The sequence below is a fragment of the Lontra canadensis genome, unplaced genomic scaffold, assembly GCF_010015895.1.
Source record: "Lontra canadensis isolate GAN:19392208 unplaced genomic scaffold, GSC_riverotter_1.0 scaffold144, whole genome shotgun sequence".
NCBI classification, from domain to species: domain Eukaryota; kingdom Metazoa; phylum Chordata; class Mammalia; order Carnivora; family Mustelidae; genus Lontra; species Lontra canadensis.
In genome coordinates this window covers 982,600-1,003,765 of record NW_022631138.1, presented here as the reverse complement: position 1 = coordinate 1,003,765, position 21,166 = coordinate 982,600, and the positions used below count along the sequence as shown (strand labels likewise).

Genomic DNA, 21,166 nt, shown 5'->3' with positions numbered 1-21,166 from the left:
TGCCTGGGTGTAGATTTTTGGCTATTTTTCCTGCCTTGTGTTTTCTGAGGTTCTTAGATCCTTGATTTAGTGTCTGTCATTAATTTTGGAAATTTCCCAACTATTATTACTCTAAATATTTTTTCTATTCCTTTCTCGTTTTCTTCTGCCTTCTGATATTCCCATTACATATATGTCACACCTATTGTAATTGTCCCCCAACTCTTGAACATTCTTTTCTATATTTTAAATTTTTTTTTTCCTCTTTGCAGATCAGTTTTGGAAGTTTCTGTTGACATTCTACAAGCTGACAATTCTTTTCCCAGCCATATACAGCCTCTTGCAGAGGTCACCAAAGAACATCTTCGTTTCTGTCATAGTGGAGTTTTTTCCTAGCACTTCCTTTTGATTCCTTCTCAGAGTTTCTATTTGTCTGCCTACACTTCCCATCTGTTCTTGCATTTTATCCTTTTCTTATTACAACCCTTAGCATATTAATCATAATTAAAAAAAAAATTCCTGGTCTTATAATTCCAAAACCTTTGCTATATCTGTGTCTGCTCTGATACTTGCTTTATGTCTTCAAGCTGTGTTTTTTGTCTTTCAGTATGCTTTGTCATTTTTGTTAGAAGCCAGACCTGATCCACTGGGTAAAAGGAACTAAGATAAAATAGGCCTCTACTGTAAGATTTATCTGGCTTGAGATTAGGCTTTGTTTATTATTTCTTTTCAATGTAGAAGCTAAACCTTCCATTCATGCCCTTATTTCTGTCTCCCCTGTTAGCTTTGGGTTTCCCTTCAGACTTGTCCTTAAATGAGATCTGAGGTGTTAGTTGTGTCATAATCCCCCTGGTACTGGCTCCAGTGGTGGCTTCTGCTCCTGGGCTTCTACCTGGCAAGCTGTGATTCTCTGTATCCACGGGTCTGTCCCCTCTGTATCCACGGGTCTGTCTCCCCAGTTTCAGAGGCGGCAGTTTGCCCTTTGACTTCAGTTCTTTAGTGGATCTTTGAAGACTTGTTGATTTTCAGTTTGTTTTGTTTTGTCTTTTTTACTGTGGGGGTGGAGAGATGACTTCCAATCTCTTTAACGTGCCAAACTAGAAACCAGAAGTCTACTTTTTTTAAACTTGATTTTGAACACGTGGATTTTTTTTTTAATTACTTAAAATCTGTTACAACTTGATATTAGTGGTCTTTCTCCCCAAACCAAGCACGCCACTGTTACTAAAAATAGCAGGACAAGTTGAGTTTGAAGGATATTCTACAACTGATCTAATACTCCTTGGAACTCTCATGGTCACCTAAAGAAAAGTTTGAAACTGTTACAGTTTAGTGGAGGAGACCAAGGAGACTTGATGGATTTGTCCTGAAACATTGAGGAAAAACTAGTGAAATCCTGGTAAAGGGTGGGTTTAGGAACCTACCATTGTGTGTTCTATCTTTGCGACAAAGGCAACATGGTTATTAAATGCTAATAGTAAAGAAAACTGGGTGCAGAGCAAACAGAAACTCTACTGCCTTTGTAGCTCTTCAGTAGATTGAAAACTATTCTTTTTTATTATTATTATTTATTTGACAGAGACACCACGAAAGAGGGAACACAAGCAGGGGGAGTGGGAGAGGGAGAACAGGGCTTCCTGCCAAGCAGGGAGCCCAATGTGGGGCTTGAACCCAGGACCCTGGGAACATGACCTCAGTCCAAGGCAGCCACTTAAGGACTGAGCCACCCAGGCACCCCAATTGAAAACTCTTCTAAAATAAAATTTTTACATGAATAAAAAATTGTAATTATTCTACTAAAAATATTGGTGCGATTATACTTTGCCCTTTTTATCCAGGTGTAAAATACTTGAGGTTTCCAAAGGCATACGGTAGAGCTTGGTGCAGCACTTTACAGAGGATCTTTGTGTGTGCTTTCGAACATCAGAACAGTCTTGGCAAGTAGACAGCGCAGGCATTATGCCTTTGGTATGAGACTGTTGGTGAAGAGAGGATGTCTGCCCCGTTCCTGCCAATCAGCGGCAGGCCTGGCACCCAGCAGTGCTGCTTCCGTTCCCCTGGCCCATCATTTACCAAGGGGAGCTGTTTTTAGCAGGTGTTTAACTCATTTAAGAAGGAAAATATCTCCGGAGGGAGCTATATCCATTTGTATTTATTAAAGCAAGTGGACACCAAGAAAATTCTACAAATACAAAATTTACCAGAAATAATGTTTTCAGCCCTTTTTTTTTTCATTTTGACTCATTTGTCTTCCAGGTTCCTTGCTGGTCTATGTCGATCACCTTCTTGGAGAAGGGGCCTTTGCCCAGGTCTATGAAGTTACCCATGGAGAGGTGAATGATACCAAAAATAAACAGAAATTCGTTTTAAAGGTAAATAATCTGAGGGCTTCATTGTATAGTATAGAAATGAATTTTAGAACCCGAGTTCATCAGCCTCTTTTTTCTTTTTCAAGACAATGGTGATTTCACTGAGGTCTGTAGTCCACAATTAAGAAACAAAAGCCATATGGCAAGGATTTAGAAGGGCCTTGCCACAGAAATGATCTCACAGCAAGTCGCATACTTGAGCAACAGTCCCTAGCTTGTCATCACTTTCTACCCCACATTCTTTATTGGGGTGGAAGTTGCTTTCTGTCGTTTTCCAGAATGTGAGGCTGGATGTGAATGTCACACACCTGATTTGCAGGTCCAGAAGCCCGCCACCCCCTGGGAGTTCTACATCGGGACCCAGCTGATGGAGAGACTGAAGCCAAGCATGCGACACATGTTCATCAAATTCTATTCTGCCCACTTCTTCCAGAACGGCAGTGTATTAGTAGGCGATCTCTACAGCTACGGCACGTTGCTAGTAAGTGTATTCATTCATGATGATGCGAACAGGAGCTTGAAGGCCATCGTTGGCTGGTACTTGGCATGTACCTTCCGTAGTTGGAGCTTCTATTGGAGTGGTGGGTGAGGGGTGAGAGCAAAGCTCTTGACTCGAGAGCTCCTCCATCCTGGGCGACCAGTTCAGGATTCCCCTCTGTGTTCTTTCTAGAATGCTATTAACCTCTATAAAAACACCCCAGAAAAAGTGATGCCGCAAGCTCTGGTCCTGTCCTTCGCGATCAGAATGCTCTGCATGATTCAGCAAGTGCACGACTGTGAAATTATTCACGGAGACATTAAGCCCGACAATTTCATACTGGGAAACAGGCAAGTGTTGCACTTTGTACGCAGTTCTTACTGTGTCCCTCGCAGCCTTTCCTTATTTGTGCTCATGCTGCCTGGCCCTTGTTTGTGTCAATACAGATTTTTGGAACAGGACGGTGATGACGATGACGTATCTGCTGGCTTGGTGCTGATTGACCTGGGTCAGAGTATAGACATGAAACTTTTTCCGAAAGGAACTACGTTTACAGCCAAGTGTGAGACCTCTGGTTTTCAGTGCGTCGAGATGCTCAGCAACAAGCCGTGGAGCTACCAGGTATGGGGCTCAGGAGAGCTTTGAAAACCGTTTGTTTTGCTGGCTATATTTTTAAAAGGAACTTGGGGATCTCATTAGCTTGACCCTGTCTCATCATCTGTCCTTGGACTTAAGACCATACTCAAGTGTTGTTTTCAGTGATGGACACACCCCACAGCTAGAGGCTTCTGGGTGCAGGTGGAGGCCAACCACCAGGTCCAGGGGAGGGAGGGAGAGGACTTCTAAGCTGTCCATGTGCAAGAGGGGTTGGAGTGCTGTGTTTGCCCCTGGGCAGCAAAATGGAGGACTTGAGAAGGACATGGTAGCTCCGGAAGAACCACTTTAAAGGGGCTGCCTCCAGCAAAGCCCAGACAGACATTCAGCTGGGTGTACCAGTGAGTCCCTGAACAAATGGCTTCCCAAAAATGACTTAAAAGTAAAATCCTGTAATAATTTACCAGCTGCCGAAGCAGAGACCTCCTCCCATGCTGATGCCTAAGTTACTGTTCTAGTCACGGATGCCTAGATTTTCTTTATAGATTGATTACTTCGGAGTTGCTGCAACAGTGTACTGCATGCTTTTCGGCACTTACATGAAAGTGAGAAATGAAGGAGGTGTCTGGAAGCCAGAAGGTCTTTTTAGGAGGTGAGAATTGGTGTTGGAGCAGCAGTGGGAGGGCATACACAGCAGAATGCTGGGTTCCGTCTGGTAGAAAACGGGGTCTCGGTCACGGCCTGGAAACCCCCCTGTCTTGGGGTAGACATAGCACAGCCAGCGAGTCGCACAGCCAGCAAGTCGCACAGCCAGCGAGTCACACAGCTGGGCAACTGCAGCTTTCCGGGAGTGGGGGCAGCCGACACCCACCCAGACCCAGCAGAAGTGGGCGGAGGGGCGGGTCTCCGTACACAAGCAACAGTTTCTCCTTACCCTTCAGAGAAATCACCTGTTCTCACTGAACCATCGATTTTTACTTGTTTTCTTGCCTTTATAAATGGGAATCGTGCTGCACATACTGTCCTAAGAAGTGTCTTCTAAGAAGCGAAGAAAATCATGTATGAGAAAGAATGTGCCTTGTTGATTGTAAAGTAACGTGACAGAGCAACTGGCTGTCCCAGGGCAAGATTTTAAGGCCCATCCCTATGTGACTCTAGTTTTTGTAAGACTGTTTTCTCATCTATAAGATGGTAGTGAAAATTAATGACTAGCCTAGAACTCTTCCTATCAACACATATGGCTCTTAACTCTATGGCACGTGAGTGAGCTATTGGTGGTGTGTGTTTGCTACATGCATGTTCATGGTATCACTTATACTTTTGTTAACTTTTTTTAACATATGTAGAAGCATACACTCACCTTTAGTATCCAAAAAGCCTAATGGAGTTTTACATGTTTATATCTTGAGGAAATTTAAGCTGGGACTCCCCCGACCCCTCATGTACACACCTACCCACCACAACCCCCCCCCAAAAAAAAGCTGTTGGCAGTAATTTTACAAAATGTAGCATCAGTATAAAAATAAGATTAGATTCAGGCCCTGAAGGAAAACTTAGAACAGCTATGATTTATTCTGCCTCATGAGTCATCAAATTTAGCAAATAATTTATTCCTTCTCTTGCTCCTCATCAAAGGACCAGAGAGTTGTTCTGAAGGCTTCTGCCTCTGACCACCAGTGCCCTCAGCAGGCCTGAGAGTAATGGGCTGAATTTAGTTGTGTTCTGCTCTGGCCCCGGTGCCTTATCTCTATGCCATGGGGTTTTGCAGTTCATTCTCATGCTCCCAGGAGCTGGAACTCTGACCCTGAGCTCTGTCCTGAGCCCTAGTCCAGCCTGTCTCCCTGGTCCCAACACGTATGCCGTTGGGCTCGTCAGAACCACTCAGCCAGCTTCTCAGATGCTGACGCTATGGGATGTAAATCTAGCCAAAAACTGATTGATTTTCTAAAAAATAAATAAAAGAGAAAGTTCTTCCACTATAGACCTATCACTACACTAAGACTGCTTAAGTCCTGTTTTGGAGTAAAGTGTGTCTAAGACATTTAGTTGGATCTTTGGTTCCTCTTACTTGTAAGAGATCCAACATCCCGGTGCTTGATGCATTGGGTTGTGTGTAGGTGAAGTTCTGTTCAGCTGTCCAAGCGCGTGGAAGCCAGAGGCAGGAGTGAGGTTCCCCGGTGTGTTGGACACTACAGTTTACCTGGTATTTTATGCATTGTGTCTCCAGGCTGCCTCATCTGGACATGTGGAGTGAGTTCTTTCACATAATGTTGAATATTCCCGATTGTCATCATCTTCCGTCTTTGGATTTGTTAAGACAAAAACTGAAGAAAATATTTCAACAACACTATACAAACAAGATTAAGACCCTACGTAATAGGCTAATCGTACTACTCTTAGAATATAAGCGTTCTCGAAAATAAAATACGGACATTCCTTAAAAATCACTTTGTAAATGCTGGCCTGCTCACTCTGATCCTTGAGGCTTTCCATATTTCTTGTTTATGTAAATGTTTCTTAAAAATAAAGTCCACAAAATATATCTAGGTGACTTGGTTATTATAAATATTTCATCAAAGTGTACAACCTAGTAAGGCACCCCCACATTGCAGGTGATGGGGCACCTCTTGGGCATGCAGGCATTCAGGAGAGTAATTTGGATTCGAATATTCTCTAAAAAGGCTTTTAAACACTCTTCTCTTCCCCTTTAAGCCAAAAATGGGGTAAGAGCTTTTTTCTAAGGTGAGGGTTTGTATTTGTATATAATAAACAAATTCTCCAAAGATATTCAAAGGATTTCAAGTTTTTATGGATAAAATTTGCCTGTTCTTTTTTTTTTTTTTTAAGGCTTATTTACTTATTTGAGAGATAGGGGGAGGGGCAGAGAGAAAGAGAATCATTAAGCAGACACCCCGCTGAGCAAGGAGCCGCTCGCTCGCAGGGTTCCATCCCAGGACCCTGAATCATGAGCTGAGCCAAAATCAAGTCAGGGTCTTCACTGACTGAGCCCCCCAGGCACCCCAAAATTTGTCTGTTCTTTATTGTACGGTTCTGCAGTGCTATCCCTGGGAAATGTAACAGGTATAAACCTTAAGCTTCTTTATTTTTTAAAAGCACCATTCAAAGGTATATATCCCATCTTGAAAATAGTTTTAGAAGCTGTATAAATCATTAATTACCTCTACAATTATAGCAGCCAACTTAGCATTTATTGACTTTTAAAGCTGGAAGTGTCCTCCCTCCTTTCTTTAGCATTATGCTGAAAAGAAATCTTTTTGTGACACCCAGTTCAAGAGCACAGAGCAAATTGCTTCGTCCTCCCACCCTTAACTCCCAGCCACCAGGTACCTGTTCCAAGAGCAACCGTGGCTCACTTTTTTTTTAATCTTTACAAAAATGATTCTATGCATATTTCTGTGTATTTTTCATACCACTGGCATATTGTGGTTTTTTAAATTTAATGTATGGGGTGTATTTACATGTAGGATGGTCTCATTTTTGTTAATGACACTAATATTTCATTATATGCTGTATCTGTAAATTCCTAGAAACAAATTGCAGGGTCAAAGGTTGATGCATTTAAAATGTTACGTTAGTGGGCACCTGGGTGGCTCGGTTGATTAAACGTCTGCCTTCGGCTCAGGTCATGATTCCAAGGTCCAGGGATTGAGCCCCGCATCAGGCTCCCTGCTCAGCGGGTAGCCTGCTTCTCCCTCTCCCTTTGCCTGCTGTTCCCCTGCTTGTGCTTTCTCTCTCAAATAAATAAAATCTTAAAAGAAAAAAAAAAAAAACAAAAAAAAAAGGTCCTCTAATTTTTTGATACTAGTATTGATTTAAATACTTAGGACTAAGCTTTTGGTTGCTTAAATCAAATTAGATCTTATTTTTTCCTATTTTTCCTAGCTGGTAGTTTTGAATATATGAAGCCTGTTCATTTCTGTCAAAAAAAAAAGGCTTTTCGGACAACTCTTTTGAAGTTCCCTGGTAAACAGTCTTCAGTCTGAAAACCCTGTGTGTGTCTTTGCCTATTTTTCACTTCCAATTTTCCTCTTACTGGCTGTTGAGAAGAGGGCTGAGCACTGGTGGCAGCCGGCCTCCCCGCCTCCTGCTGTAGAGGGAGCTCTTCTCACCGTGACCAGGTAAGCTCACAGGAGAGAGACATGTTTCATCATGTTGGAGAAGTACCCATCCATTGCTTCTTATAAACGTGAATTATGACACGTTTCTAGTTTTCTTGCCCGTCTTTACACATTTAGTGACAAAATAATCAAGTACTGATAAATCCAAGTTTGTGGGGTTTTTTTTTCCTTTGAAAATGATTTTTTTCAGGGGAAAACAACACGAAAGAAGATAAGGCTGCTGTTTGCTAACCTAAGAGCAAAATGTGTCCACCCCTGAAAGGCAGCTGGGGGTGCCTTCAGTCTTGGGCAGGGAGGACACTTGGTGGTCTGGCCCCTGTTGACGTGTGCTTTGTTCCCACCAGCCAATTCGCTATTACAGGATCTCCAGCTTCGATCACATTCCCGATACCCTCCGTGTTATTCATACCAATAAACTCAACCTGACCACGGTGTCGTCCCAGCACTGCTGTTGCCCATCTGGTGTCTGATTTATGCCAAGGGCTTTACTTAAATAAACTTCACAGTCTCATTTCCTAGCAACAGCCTTATCTCCAGGGAGAAAGGCTCCATCTGAACAAAGTAAGTTACTTTAAGCATTTCAGCCAAATAGTCTTTTTTTTTTTTTTTGGTCTATTACCTGGTACAAATTATAGTAATCATCTTTAATTATAAATTAGTTGTCTGCATTGCACACACACCCACCCAATGTTTATCTGCACAAGGAAAAAAGCTCTAACCAAAGGACAGCTGAAATGTATGCATGAGAAGTCAGCATTGGGAGGGAGGAAACACAGCTCACGCCAGTTAACGAGCCTGAAGTTTCCCCAAGAACAGAGCTAGGTCTTATCCATCTGTGTCCCCTGCAAAGCTGAGCAGGGGTACAGGTTATGCTAAGTGCTCCAACATTGGCTAGGCTCAGCGTGGGTTCAGATTTAATATCTGCCTCGGGTCAAGACATCTCATATTCATTCTTGGCCCTGGACTCCACGTTCTAAGTTCTAGCTAAGAATCAATCTGGTCCCGACTCCTAAACTATCAGTGCCTTTTCCCTGTGGATCACATCTGTGGTCTAAGGAATGATTCTAAAACTGACTTTTTTCTAAAGACTAAGAACCTGCAAGTGTAACTCCCACTTATCAGAAATAGCTATTAAATAGCTGGGCATTTCACACAGTCTCTAAGGACACCCACAAGCTATTACTACCCCACACCTTCCTCTGCCACTGATCCTAGGACTCCTCATTCTTGGTCTTCCATTTTCCTCATCCCTGGAGTCAATCCATCTGTCCATCGGTTCCATTCTGGAATGTTTCAGACAAACCCATGTCTGGACTGGCCTGGTTGTAAGCAGGCTAAGGTGCCGTAAGAGAGGAAACTCCCCCCCCCCCCCCCCCAACCCTCACCGCCCCAACACACACAGTAGCTTAGAGAAGACAAATTATTAAAGTCTCCTGTTACAGTCTGGGGGTAAGTGACGCCATGCTGGCACCAACTCTGCCACCCTCCACAGAAGCCTTTCAGTACATTCTGATTGTTGCCATTCTCAGTCAAGAAGTGGAGAAGATGGAGAGACTGCTCCGGAGGGCAGGGCCTGTACGGTGCAGACCTGGGTTGGGCTCACAGTCCAAGGGGCTGACACAATCATGTTGCCCATCCTCCTGCCGGGGAGACAGGAATAAAGTGGCCAGCTGGGAGACCATGTGCCAAAACGTGAGGGTGACACGTTCACTGAAAGGTGGAAGAAAGACCCAGAGAAAGGTGCCAATGGCAACAACTCTCGTTAGTGCTTCCTCTTGAATTGTTTCCTTGAAGGGGGCAGTGGGGCCCCCTGGTGGCCATGGGGGCTGCTGCAGGTCAGGAGTAATTGGCTCCAGTCTCTCCCACCCAAAGGCTCGGCCGTCAAGAAAATTACAACAGGGCGCCTGGGTGGCTCAGTTGGTTAAGCCACTGCCTTCGGCTCAGGTCATGATCCCCCATTGGGCTCCCAGCTCTGCGGGGAGTCTGCTTCGCCCTCTGACCTTCTCCCTTCTCATGCTCTCACTCATTCTTTCTCAAATAAATTAATTAAAAAATCTTTAAAAAAGAAAATTACAAGACAGGGTTTACTCTGTTACTGTTTAATGTCGAACAGGTGGAACAACATATAGGTCCACCAATAATTCAAGTTTTCAACCAATCACGAAACACTGATGGCATGCAACACTTGGCTGCACTGTGTGTGTGTGTGTGTGTGTGTATACAAACACATATATCAAGATGAAAAATACTGCTAAGTGAAAAAAGGCTTGAACTATATATACAAAAATGTCATGACATCCCACTTAGGATAAAAAATGCAATTACAGTTGACTCTTGAACGTGAGCTTGAACTCATAAGCAGGTCCACTTATATATGGATTTTTTTTTTAATTACAGAACTGTAAATGGATTTTCTCTTCCTTATGACTTAATTAACATTTTATTTTCTCTAGCTTTACCATAAGAATATAGTATATAATACACATTACATGTAAATTACATGTTAATCAGATGTTATGTTACTGGTAAGGCCTTTCTGGTCAACAGTAGTCTGTTAGCAAAGTTTTGGGGGGAGTCAAAAGTGATATGCAGATTTCTGACTGTGCTGGGATCAGCGCTCCTATACCCCCACCCCGTGTTGGTCAAGGGTCCGCTGCACATTCATGACAGACATGACTGTAAATGGGTAGGTGTGTTTCCAGAAGGACAAACAAGAAACTCAGCATTACCACTGGGAAGGGGGCTTCACATCGTGCGCAGAAGAATAAAGGGAAGGTGGGCGTCAGGAGAAGGAAGAATACAGAGCAACTTCTGACTTTTTACTATATTTCTGTGTTGAGTTTTTTGTTTCTTTTATTGTTTGTTTACAATGACTGCATAGTTTCTCACTTAAAAATGCCCAGCACGTGTTCAAGTTAAAAAAATTAAGTTGCACTGGGTACACTGAGCGTATAATATTTAGTATAACAATACATGTTAGGTATACAAAGAAATAAGAGTAGTCCGGAGGGCAGCAGGACTCCATAAACTCCATAAGATGGGGGGGTCAGCGACATCCCACTTTCCGAGGATCATCATGGTAACAGAATTCTAAAGCAGCAATGCTGGATACCAGGTGTGGCTTTGAACCAGGAACAGCAGTCTGTGAGAGCAAGCGCCGAAGGGGCAGGATCGGCATCCGTCTGCCCAACCTCCTCCTTCAGCCCCCCAGTCTTGGGGTGGGAGGTACCATCCTTCCCAACTGCAGGGGGGCAAAGGGGGCACACAGGCATGACGGGGCATGGTCCGTGGGGAGCCAGGGTATGATGCCAGATGATCTGGCCCCAGAGGTCATGCCCAAAACTTTGGCTTTGCTCCTACACCAGAGGTCACCTTCAGAACCAAGGAAAAGGCAGCCCTCCCAAGCTAGCTTCTGCTGTCACCCTGACAGGACACATGACTCAGGCCTCACTGTACTCGGAGACCTCAGGTCATGGACCCTTGCCTTATAGTGGGTCCCAGGGGGGTGGGGTACAGAGGAATGAGGAATGAGGAGTTACACCCTGACAACTCGCTCAAAATGTGATTGCGAGGTACAGTAGTAGCTGGATTCGTAGAGACGGAAGGAAGGTAGAACAGTGCCTGCCAGGGCCTGGGGGAGGAGGGAACAGGCAGCAACGGTTGACGGGTTACAGTTCCACTGGAGATGACAAAAAGTTCTGGAGATCTGTTGTGCAACAACATGAATATACTTAAAACGACGGAACTATACGCTTAGAATGGGTTACGATGGTGACTTCTTTGTTACAAGTATTTTCCACAATTAAAAATTTTGTTAATAAAATGATTTTAATTTCCCAAAAGGAGTGTGTCACTGCACTGGGAGAGCTCCAGCTGGGGAAAGTGACCTCAAAGAGCAACTTACTCAAAATCTTGCTATCACTGTAATTTAATGAAAGTTTTGAGAGCCTTCCCCAGAAAGAGAGGCAGTTGTGACAGAATTTTATTTTCACATGCGTGTTTTTCTTCATTCTGAATAAACACTGCATTTAAGAGCTGCTATACTAGATATAGTCTTTTACCATATTTAAATATTCAGAAGTCATTCACATAACACTGTAGCATAGGATTTAATAGAATAGCAAAATATCATATAAAAATAAATGAAAAGCTTCCATATCCCCACCAAAAGGACTTCACAAACGTGCGTGCATGTGTATGGTAAATGCTCCTCATAATCTCTTCAAAGGTCTTCCCCTCCTTACTGCTCTAACCAGACCCCAGAGCCCACCCCAGGCAGGACACTCAGGGGCAGTCTCTCCAGCCCTTTCCACTGACCACTCAGGCAGGTGCCGCTGATGCGCAGGCCAGTCACAGCACAAAGACAACTTGGGCTGGAAAAATCATCTCCAGACAAGACATAATGGCCGCTGAGCTTGGATTCTGGGTGTGGACTTTTCCAGCCAAGAATCACACACTGTTTTCAAAATTGGGAGCCTTGGGATATATGTCACTGGGCGAGAAGTTCAGAATCTCATCCAAGGGTGGGCCTTCATCCTCCGGAGCAATTTCGGACTCGAACATCTGCTGTAGCAGGGCGTCCACGGTCCTGTACTCTAGGACGAAGGAGAAAGGCAGGCACGTGGGGTTGCACATGCTGGGGTCGGAGGGAGCAGAGCCCAGCCCGAGCAGACATGGGCTTTCTGGAAGGATGGCCCCTGAGCCAAAGACAATGCTCTAAGCATGGCTAGCCAAACAGTCTTTGAAAGAAAGGATGAGGAAGTCAGAAAAGAATCGCTCATCTCTGCTGGCCCAGACTCCATGGAGATCGGTAGCCATGGAAGGTTCTAGAGACCAAGGAGCAGGTCTTCCTTGAAGGACAGAGGAGAGTGACACCTGCCAGGGGCGTCCTGCTCCTGCCACTGTTCCTGCAATCTATGCTGTGCTTCTCCTGCTAGGTTTAGTGCAGGCGCCCTGGCCAAAGCCCAAAGTGACAGTCAGGTTGCTCTGGGTTACTCGGCCAATACGGCGAATAAAGTAATTAAAGTTGGGAAGGGCTCCTATGCCCTGCACACGTAGTTAAGGCTCTGGGGATACTACGGGAGGCAAAAAGACAGGGCCCAACACACACGGAGCTGCAAGTGCACAAGGAAGACCGACAGCGACCAAATTGTCACTCAATGACAAATGGTATGCAGCTGGCATGGCAGGTCAGATTTGCATTCTGGAAACACCTCACTGGCTGCAGTGAGGAGCATGAATTGGAAGAAGATTTGCACTGGGTTAAAACTTACTTTTTGATGCAATTCTGAAGTACAATCCTTTTAAGGCCTTCCTTTTGTTGTCTCCATCATCCCCACTAAAGTCACTGTCCTTGACGTCCATGTTATCAACAAGCTTCCCATCGTGCATTTCTTCTCTTCAAGGAAGAACAGACATGAAACAGGGTCAGGTCCCTCAGCTGAGTCCCTCATGTGTCCTCCCAGCCATGGCCCCGTGTCCCCATCCAGTCACATCCAGGGCTCTCCTCTGGTCAGTGAGGGTCCCTGAGAACCGGCGCACAGGCCCACGCTGGATGCCACGGGGCACTGAGGGAGTGAACGTGGCCGGTCCTCTTCCAAAAATCTGAGGGACACCAAGGGGAACACACTACTTACTCTTGGATTCCCACTCCAAGCTCTTGAATCTTCCTCTCAATGGCAGTTTCCACTTCACTTTTTTCTAAGGAGTATGCCACAAAAAACGCCTCCAGGATGAATGCTATGAAAATACTAAGAAAGAGTGAGAGGTAGAGGGTGTGAGCCATGGTGCAGGTGACATGAAATCCTAGTTCCAAAGAATGTCTGAGCCTAAATAAGACTGCAGCCCATTGTTGCCAAGACAGTACAACATGGAAGGGAGAAATGACAGACACAACACTTCTCAAGGATTGGACCCAATTTTCATTCATTTGGAAAAATCATTCTTCTTTTATAACCTATTTAAACAGTGAATATTAAAAAGAAAATATACTTTCTTTCTAGGGGAAGCTTAAGCCAAATAATTGTTGAATTACTTCTCTGTGAGTATCTCAAGTTTCCGCACAGCCTGGTGGGCTGAGCAAAGGCACAGAGGGACAACTTAGGGATGTTGGTCTATGAAGACATCCCAAGATGTACAGCTCAGCAATGCTTCCCTCCTGCCCCCGACTCAGGCCAGGATAACAGAGATAAAAAGCTCACTTTGCCCTCCCTGGGCATCTGCTTACATTCCAAGTGAAACTAAAGTCTCTCCCCACTCCCCCAAACACACACACACAGGAGAGGACGGACAGGCCCAGCAGTTCTTCTAAGATCAGTTTCCTTCTCTTGGGGTTCCCCCCTGCACTCCCCCTCCAGCTGGTATGCGCCACACTGCTCAGTGGGGATCAAGGTTCGAAGGTTCAGGAAACTGACAGGAGAGGGGCAGAAATATCCCTGTCCCTGCTGGTCCCAGGGCTCCAGTAACCTCTGTAGGTGCCACCCAGAGAGGCACTTCTTTCTTGCTCCTTCTACGTCTCCCGTTTAGGTTGTGTAAGGACAAGCAGGCCTGTCGGAGCTACCCATGGACTTTCTTCCCCTCCCCTCCCTCAGCCAGGATTCTTGAGCCCTTCTGGAACCAAAGTCAGTACGGTGGTGGCTGGCCACCATGGGCCTGGCGTGACAAGAAAGGCATGGGTGCTGGGATGTCCCCCCCAAAGTGGCAGGCCCAAAACTGTGAGAGGGCTATGACAACCAGAAAACCTCTCTGGAAAAGCAGTCCAGCCTCCAAGGGGACCCAGGCTCAGGTGCCATGAGGAATGAAGGAGCAAGAATCAGAGATATAGGACTATTCTATAGTCCTATTTATAATCTTTTATTTTATAGATTATCTTATAATCTTTTATTCCCTTTTATGCCCTTTCCAGTGGTGGGATGTCACGGTGGCTCTCAAACAACGACTGAGGGCTCTCCTGGAAGAGGGGCCAGGAGAGAGCAGTTCCATCCTACCTGCTAGGACAGGGAGGGACCAGAGTGGGACAACTAGGGAACCGACTGGGAGGCTCTGAGAAGCCAGCAGATGGCTGGATTTCAGCAGAGGGGGAATGGTATGCTCGAGGGGTGCAGTCTGGTTCGGGAAGGAGAGGATCACTGGCCGGGGCACCAGGGTCCTTCTGACTCAAACAACTTAGGAGACTGGGAGACGTGTACTCTGGTACAGATGCGCACTGGCAAACAGTGATAAACGCAAGTGTGAAGGAAAGTCAGACTCCTCCCTTGCAGGCCCGCCCACAGCGCACACCAGGTGGCTGGAAGAAGGGGGAGGGGAGGAGACGTGGACTTGCCAACCCCGCCGGAGTCAACTCACTTAACGATGAGAATGACGACCACAACGTGGAAGCTGATGAAGTACAGCTTGGCCGCCTGGTGAGTCACGAGGGCAAAGCCGCCTGCGAGGAGTACGCAGCTAAGGAACCAAGCCTTTGGGGAGCTCGGCAGGGTGCCCTGGGTGCTCCTGGAAGTCCCTCCGGGCGCCTCTCCCTCCCACCCCAGCCGAGCAAGCAGGCAGCCTGGGGTGGGGGTGGGAGGGTCCCATGCCTCCGTGGAAAGGATATTGTGCCACTGGTTAACCACCGTGAGCTCCATGAGCACGATGAACGAGGAGGCCAGGTCATTGAAGTTATTCCTGCAGTATCTGTCTCGGGCAAACGCTGAGTCTTTCAAGGCTGGGTTCCCACACACCAGAGCATCGGGGGTGGTGAAATTCGGGTCGAAGAACCGGACTTTGCCGTGGAATGCTTCCATCCCGATGATAGCGAACACGTAGTAGACCACCTGCAATGGGCAGCCCCGGTCAGCAGGGGGCGCACAGAGCTGCGGCGTCACAGCACGGGGTCAGGAGCCTGCAGGAGAGGCCCAAGGCCTTCGGACAGAGGTGGGTCACCCGGGCAGAAAGGGGCGCTACTCTGATTCCGGGGTGGCTGCCCTCCCCCACCCAGGCCTGAGCGGTGTCAGGCTGGGCAAGGGTGGACGCCGAGAGACAGAGGACAGGGCCAGCGGGACCACACCACAACCCTTCCCGTGGGCTTACAGAGTCAAAAACGAAGCTGCTGGACAAGTTAGTGGCTTAAATACTATTAACAATGGTTGGTCCTCTAGGAAAACAATAATAAAGTTGTATCTTTACCCTGTTTTTTATAGGAAAATAAATTCCAAAAGTACCATAGAGTCAAATGTAAAAAACAATGAAAGAACTGGAAAAAAAAATTTTTGAGTAGGAAAAGGCCCCACTAAGCATGATTATAAAAAAATAAAAGATTATAAGATAATCTATAAAATAAAAATTATAAATAGAACAATAGAATTTATTTAAATTTTTATATAGCCCCCAAAATACACAACAAAAATCCTCTACATAGTGGGAAAAAAAAAACCTTCAAAAAACAAAACAAAAATAAAACAAGGGACAGAGAAGGAAAAGTAATTCCACTATAAACTACTTACCAACAGCCTATTTCCCTAATTGGCAAAACACTCTTGCAAATTGTATTTAAAAACGAACAGAAGAGGGGCTGCCTGGGTGGCTCAGTGGGTTAAAAACGAACAGAAGAATGGACCAAGGACATGAACACGCAGTTTACGGAAAAATAAGGGAAAGTGCCCAAAAGAACATGGAGAAGGCACTCCGCCTCGTGAAACACGACAGAAGCACAAGGCAGAGCAGCACAGTGCCATTCTGTCCCCTGTCAGACTGGACGACGGGATAGTGATTGGCAAACCCCAGCTGCGAGGAGGGCAGAGGAACAGGCTGGGACACGCCGTCATTGGGGAAACACAGGGAGCACGCCTTCGGAAGGCCACGTGCCACCATCCACCCAAGGTCTGAACACATGTCCCCTTTGACCTAGCAGCGCCATGCCGGGGGACACACCTGGTGGGAACAGAAGCGCTAAGATGCAGGTCCAACAACGGCCCTGCCCATGCCCCTTCTGATGGCGAAAAGGTGGGATCACCCAGTGGTCTGCCCACTGAGGGGCTGGTCGGATGTGTTCTGGAATCTTCCCTCCGTGGAACACTACTTTTTTTTTTTTTAAGATTTTATTTATTTATTTGTCAGAGAGAGAGAGAGCACAAGCAGGGGGAGCGGCAGGCAGAAGGAGAGGGGGAAACAGGTTCTCCCCAGAGCAAGAAGCCCGCCGCAGGACCTGAGTCGAAGGCAGACACTTAACTAACTGAGCCAGCCAGGTGTCCCCGTGGGACACCTTTAATCACAGCAGAGCTGACATGATGCGTTTGTCCTCCAGGACATATGACAAAGATATTAGGCGGAGGAAAGCCAGGCAACATTTTGTGTGGATTCTTCCATCTGACTAAAGAATAAACCAGACACATACAGACACATCTGGGATGTACTTGTCGTATACATAGAGATACTCAGAAAAAGTAACAAGAATCTTTTAATAATGGTTGTCTCTGGGAAAGACGCATGTGGGGGATGGAAATGGGACACCTGAAGTCAGCCTTCCATTGTTTGGTAGAATAGGATTTCTTACCATGATAACAGAAAAGCAAAGTGAGGACCCTGCGGCGGTGTGACCACGGTATCTGAGCCCCCTCATTCATGGCGTGGGACCCCTCCAGAGTGGGAGCCCCCAGGCCTCTCACAGCCCTGGGTGGCTGTGTTCTCACTGCTGGGGATCTGAGGGGCAGGCAGGCTTCAGCCACAAGCTGAACAAAGGAGGACCTGAGGCTGGGGTAGGGGGCGGACAGCCATGAGCCAGGAGGGGCCTACACCCCGAGGAGCACCTGCTGGCCAGGCAAACCCACCTGGACCATGGGTGACAAAGAGACCACGACTGAGTGAGCCCACTGAAGTCATGGTGTCTATTGCCGTAGCCATGAACCTTAGCTGGCATATGCCCAGTGTTTCCAGACACTGGATATTTCTAAACAGGCCCACAAGACACCAGGGAGTCTCATTTACTTCATCTCCCTTTCTTTTCCTCACTTCAAAGAAGGCTTCCCGAGAGCTGCCGAGAATGAACGTCTCACCACTTGTTCACGCAGAATGGTCACAGGCGCGAGCCACTTACCAAGATGAGTCCACCAAACGTCAGTATCGTGGGACCAATGTTAATTAAGGTGGTCACAATAAGCCGGAACCTAGGATGAAACAAAGTTTGTACCACAAGAAGGCAGAAGGGAAGCCATCAGGGAAAACCAACACCCCACCAGCAGGTTTGGCTTAATATGCCCTCCCCCCAGTCCTGGACCTGTTCTTTAGACACTGTCAGGAATGTGCCCTTCGAGCTGTGCACCACTGGGGAGTTACTCAACCTCTCTGAGCTTCATTGTCATCGCCGGTGAACACAGGGTCATAAAAGCCCCTATCTATATCAAGCGCGGTGGGAGGAATTGCACAAGACAACGGTGGGCACACTTGGGGGAGCCTAGGCGGCCACAGAGCCACCACTCTGCAGCCATGCACAGCAGGCACGGTGACGGAAAGGGCCAGGGTGACAAAAGCAACGGATGGAACCCCTGCCCTCGGGGAGCTGCCCTCTGAGTGCTCCTTGCCATCTTCGCAGGCTTCCCCCCACCACCACCACCCCAAGAGTGCCAGGTCCTGCACACAAGGAGCACTCGGGGCTTCTCACGGGGTGTGTTGATGGATCGGAGGCAGGATTGGTTTCTGGCAGGCTGCGGGGTGGGAACCCCGTGAGGGCACGTCACCCCGTCTTTACCTCTGAATGCTGACAATGACCCGTAGGAGCCGGAGGATCCTCAGAATCAAGACAAAATCTAGGACCTGCTGACTGTTGTATTTGCTGGCTAGAAAGAAAAACCGCAGCCATATGACGTTCTGTTTTGTGAGTGCCTCGGGCCTGTCCCTTCTATTCCAGGAGGTGTGAGGTCTGGGTTCAGGGGAGCAATGGGGCTTCACCTGCAGAGCCCGATGGGGGCTCCGAGCAGTGAGGAAGCAGGTGCTGAGTGAACGGCTCATGCCGCCCTGGGTGTCCCTCCCAGCCCCGACCTAGAGAGTCATGAGTCGGTGTAGACTTCAGACTGGCCTTAAGAAACGACTGTGGATCAGGTTCTACAGAACACATTTCTACAAGCCCTTCCTTCCCCAGTATCCCTTTCCTAGAGTCTTGTTAGGAAGCTGCACTATTATAGAGCCCCCATCGGGCTCCTTGCTCGGCGGGGAGCCTGCTTTTCCCTCCGCCCCTCCTCCTGCTTGTGCCTGAGCACTCTCTCTCTCTCTCTCTCTGTCAGATAAATAAAAATAAAATCTTGAGGGGGGGGGGGGCTGTCCTATGTCTAAACAACGCCCTCTGCTGTCTGCTGGTAGGAGTGCGTGCATGGCAGGCAGACTCAAGAGGACAGCGGGCCAAGGACCTTGCAGAATTCCCGCTGCGGCTGGACCCTGGGGGGTGAGTGAGATGGGCAGGGGGTCAAAGGCATAGAGGTTAAGCCATGAGACAGAGGGCAGTTTTGGAGAGGAGCGGACCAGGTGGGTATCTGGTGTGATAGACGCATACAAATGCGTTCTCTAATACACAGTTAAACACAAAGCCACCAGCCCTCTCCAGAGCATGGAACACTCCTGCTAACCCTCTTGTGTCTCCACTACTCCCTCCCAAACCCCTCACTGGTGTGCGGCGGAAGTTCAATAAAGACACCACATTGAATGCATGGTCCCAGGAGGTGGCGAGGCCAAGAGCCCGGCACTGACCTGACTGAATGGTGGTGTTGGCCACAGTGGCCACCAGGGCGGCGACGATGATCAGTGTGTCAAACCTAACAGTGCAGAAGCAAAGTTGTGAAGGCTGGAGGGAAAAGACTGTCAAGTTCGGGATACAACCCACCCCGAGAAAACGTGGAATCCGGTATCTTATGCAAAGCAATGAACCGGCCATGAAACTGACTTCTGTAACTTTTAGAACAGCGGAGACAAAAAAGAAACGCTGCGTCTGAACAATCCAATGATCATTTACTGGCTGCTCCAATGAACCCCCCAAGGGGATTTGCAGCAATCACACAATTCTTACCACTTTGTCTTCCAAAGTAACTAGATCCTCGCAAAGAGACTTTGGCACAGTTTCAGAATATACAGTAAAATCTTTCCTGGTATTAATTTTACTAAGTGTTTGGTAACTTTTTAATGAAAAGGGGTAATATCCATCATAGCATTACTTTTCTTTCTGACAACAGTGCCAAAGCACTGACAAGACTGGCTAGTTCCTCTCTGCCCACACGCGCATCCTAGAGAGCTTCCTGGCACCGAGAGCAATGATCACGGAGATCCAACTCTGGTAAGACAGGCATGTGTGTGCCTTATGTCTCTGCGTCCTGCAATTCTTAACACACGGTGGCATCTGAGATGGTCTGCAGCACGGGGGCGATGGTTCCAGACCAGAAGGTCCCTAGCCTGGAGAAGAATGAGGCCCCAGGTGACACATCCCATGTGGGAAAGAGCTTGTTAACAATCTCATTGTCCAGGCAGACACATGCCACATTTTTTGATAAAAAGACTAGGGAATGGGCCAAGGGAGCTATGGAAGGGCCTCCTTAGGTTTAATGCTCTAAGATCCTTCCCAAACCCAGGATGCCACGATCTGTGATTCTAATTTTAACGAAAGTTCGTTCAAACTGACCTCATAAAATAACAGCTCTGTCTGTCCCAGATGGTCCCACACCCCCAAGATTGCATGATAAGATGCCACAAAACTAGGCATCTGGAGCTTGGGAAAACTACGAGATTCCCCCAAACAGACAGAAAACCCCCACTCTCTGCCCACAGCATCTGCCCCCACCCCCTCCCCAGAACACACGTGCTCACCAGTTCCAGAACTGTTTCTTGCCAAAATAGGCTCTGGGCTCGTACGTGTACAGTTTCAGAAGAATTTCAATAATATAGAGAGAAAGGAAAAGCCACTCTGCGTAGGAAATGAAGGGGTTTTTCTCATCCAGGGCAATGAAAATGGCATTTATTAGAATGATGATGTCATAAACCCAGACAAAAATCCTGCCGTGAGGGGAAAAAGAAGAGACTCTATCATCCCACGTTTCAGTGAAGGGAGCACGTTTAGAGGCTTTTACGGGCTACTTTGTTCCCGACAATGTGAGGACTAGGAGATACCCCCAACCCCCATCCCAACACACACACACACACACATGCACACTCATGACTCAAGTTAGTAAAGGTTCCAGCACAGCCAGGGTCCTGAAATTCACCTGCCTCCCCCTGATGCTGGTGCCGTCCTTCAGCCAAGGAGAAAATGAAGACACAGTGACCAGGGGTGGGGGTGGGGAATAGAGGCCTGGTTTTCCCAGGTCCCCCTCTGGGGGCATGGTACCTGCATCAGACAAAATCTTAGGCAGAAATGGGCCTAGAAGAAGGTTTAGGGCTTAGCAAGGGATCATGACATCTCTTCTCTTTGTCCCCAGAAAATTAACATCCTTCACTAAGAAAGTTTCTGAAAACCTCTTCACACCTAATGCACACAAGCCTTCCCCGGGACTGACATGTCCATCTTCCTCACCGAGTCTGGGGTGGGATGGGTGAAAAACGATCAGAGCTGGGCTCTGACGCAACTTTGCAATTACAGAGCAGGTTGCTCTGCTCAT

General features: G+C 47.1%; 2 protein-coding genes across 2 annotated transcripts in view; one reads left to right on the top strand and one right to left on the bottom strand.

Moving 5' to 3' along the window:
- BUB1 (BUB1 mitotic checkpoint serine/threonine kinase) overlaps positions 1-5,967 on the top strand; it is a 43,219-nt gene extending 37,252 nt beyond the window's left edge. The window contains exons 20-25 of the mRNA XM_032843859.1: positions 2,236-2,351; positions 2,668-2,829; positions 3,019-3,176; positions 3,273-3,447; positions 3,966-4,072; positions 5,648-5,967. Coding sequence (XP_032699750.1) covers positions 2,236-2,351; positions 2,668-2,829; positions 3,019-3,176; positions 3,273-3,447; positions 3,966-4,072; positions 5,648-5,843 — 914 coding nt within the window. The 3' untranslated portion in view covers positions 5,844-5,967. The remainder of the gene's footprint in view (positions 1-2,235; positions 2,352-2,667; positions 2,830-3,018; positions 3,177-3,272; positions 3,448-3,965; positions 4,073-5,647) is intronic.
- A 5,686-nt stretch (positions 5,968-11,653) lies between these two features.
- LOC116858910 (two pore calcium channel protein 1-like) overlaps positions 11,654-21,166 on the bottom strand; it is a 32,713-nt gene continuing 23,200 nt past the window's right edge. The window contains exons 11-19 of the mRNA XM_032843871.1: positions 20,379-20,564; positions 19,272-19,336; positions 18,280-18,367; positions 17,629-17,698; positions 15,151-15,370; positions 14,904-14,994; positions 13,196-13,309; positions 12,833-12,957; positions 11,654-12,154 (exon numbers count right to left, since the gene is read on the bottom strand). Coding sequence (XP_032699762.1) covers positions 12,009-12,154; positions 12,833-12,957; positions 13,196-13,309; positions 14,904-14,994; positions 15,151-15,370; positions 17,629-17,698; positions 18,280-18,367; positions 19,272-19,336; positions 20,379-20,564 — 1,105 coding nt within the window. The 3' untranslated portion in view covers positions 11,654-12,008. The remainder of the gene's footprint in view (positions 12,155-12,832; positions 12,958-13,195; positions 13,310-14,903; positions 14,995-15,150; positions 15,371-17,628; positions 17,699-18,279; positions 18,368-19,271; positions 19,337-20,378; positions 20,565-21,166) is intronic.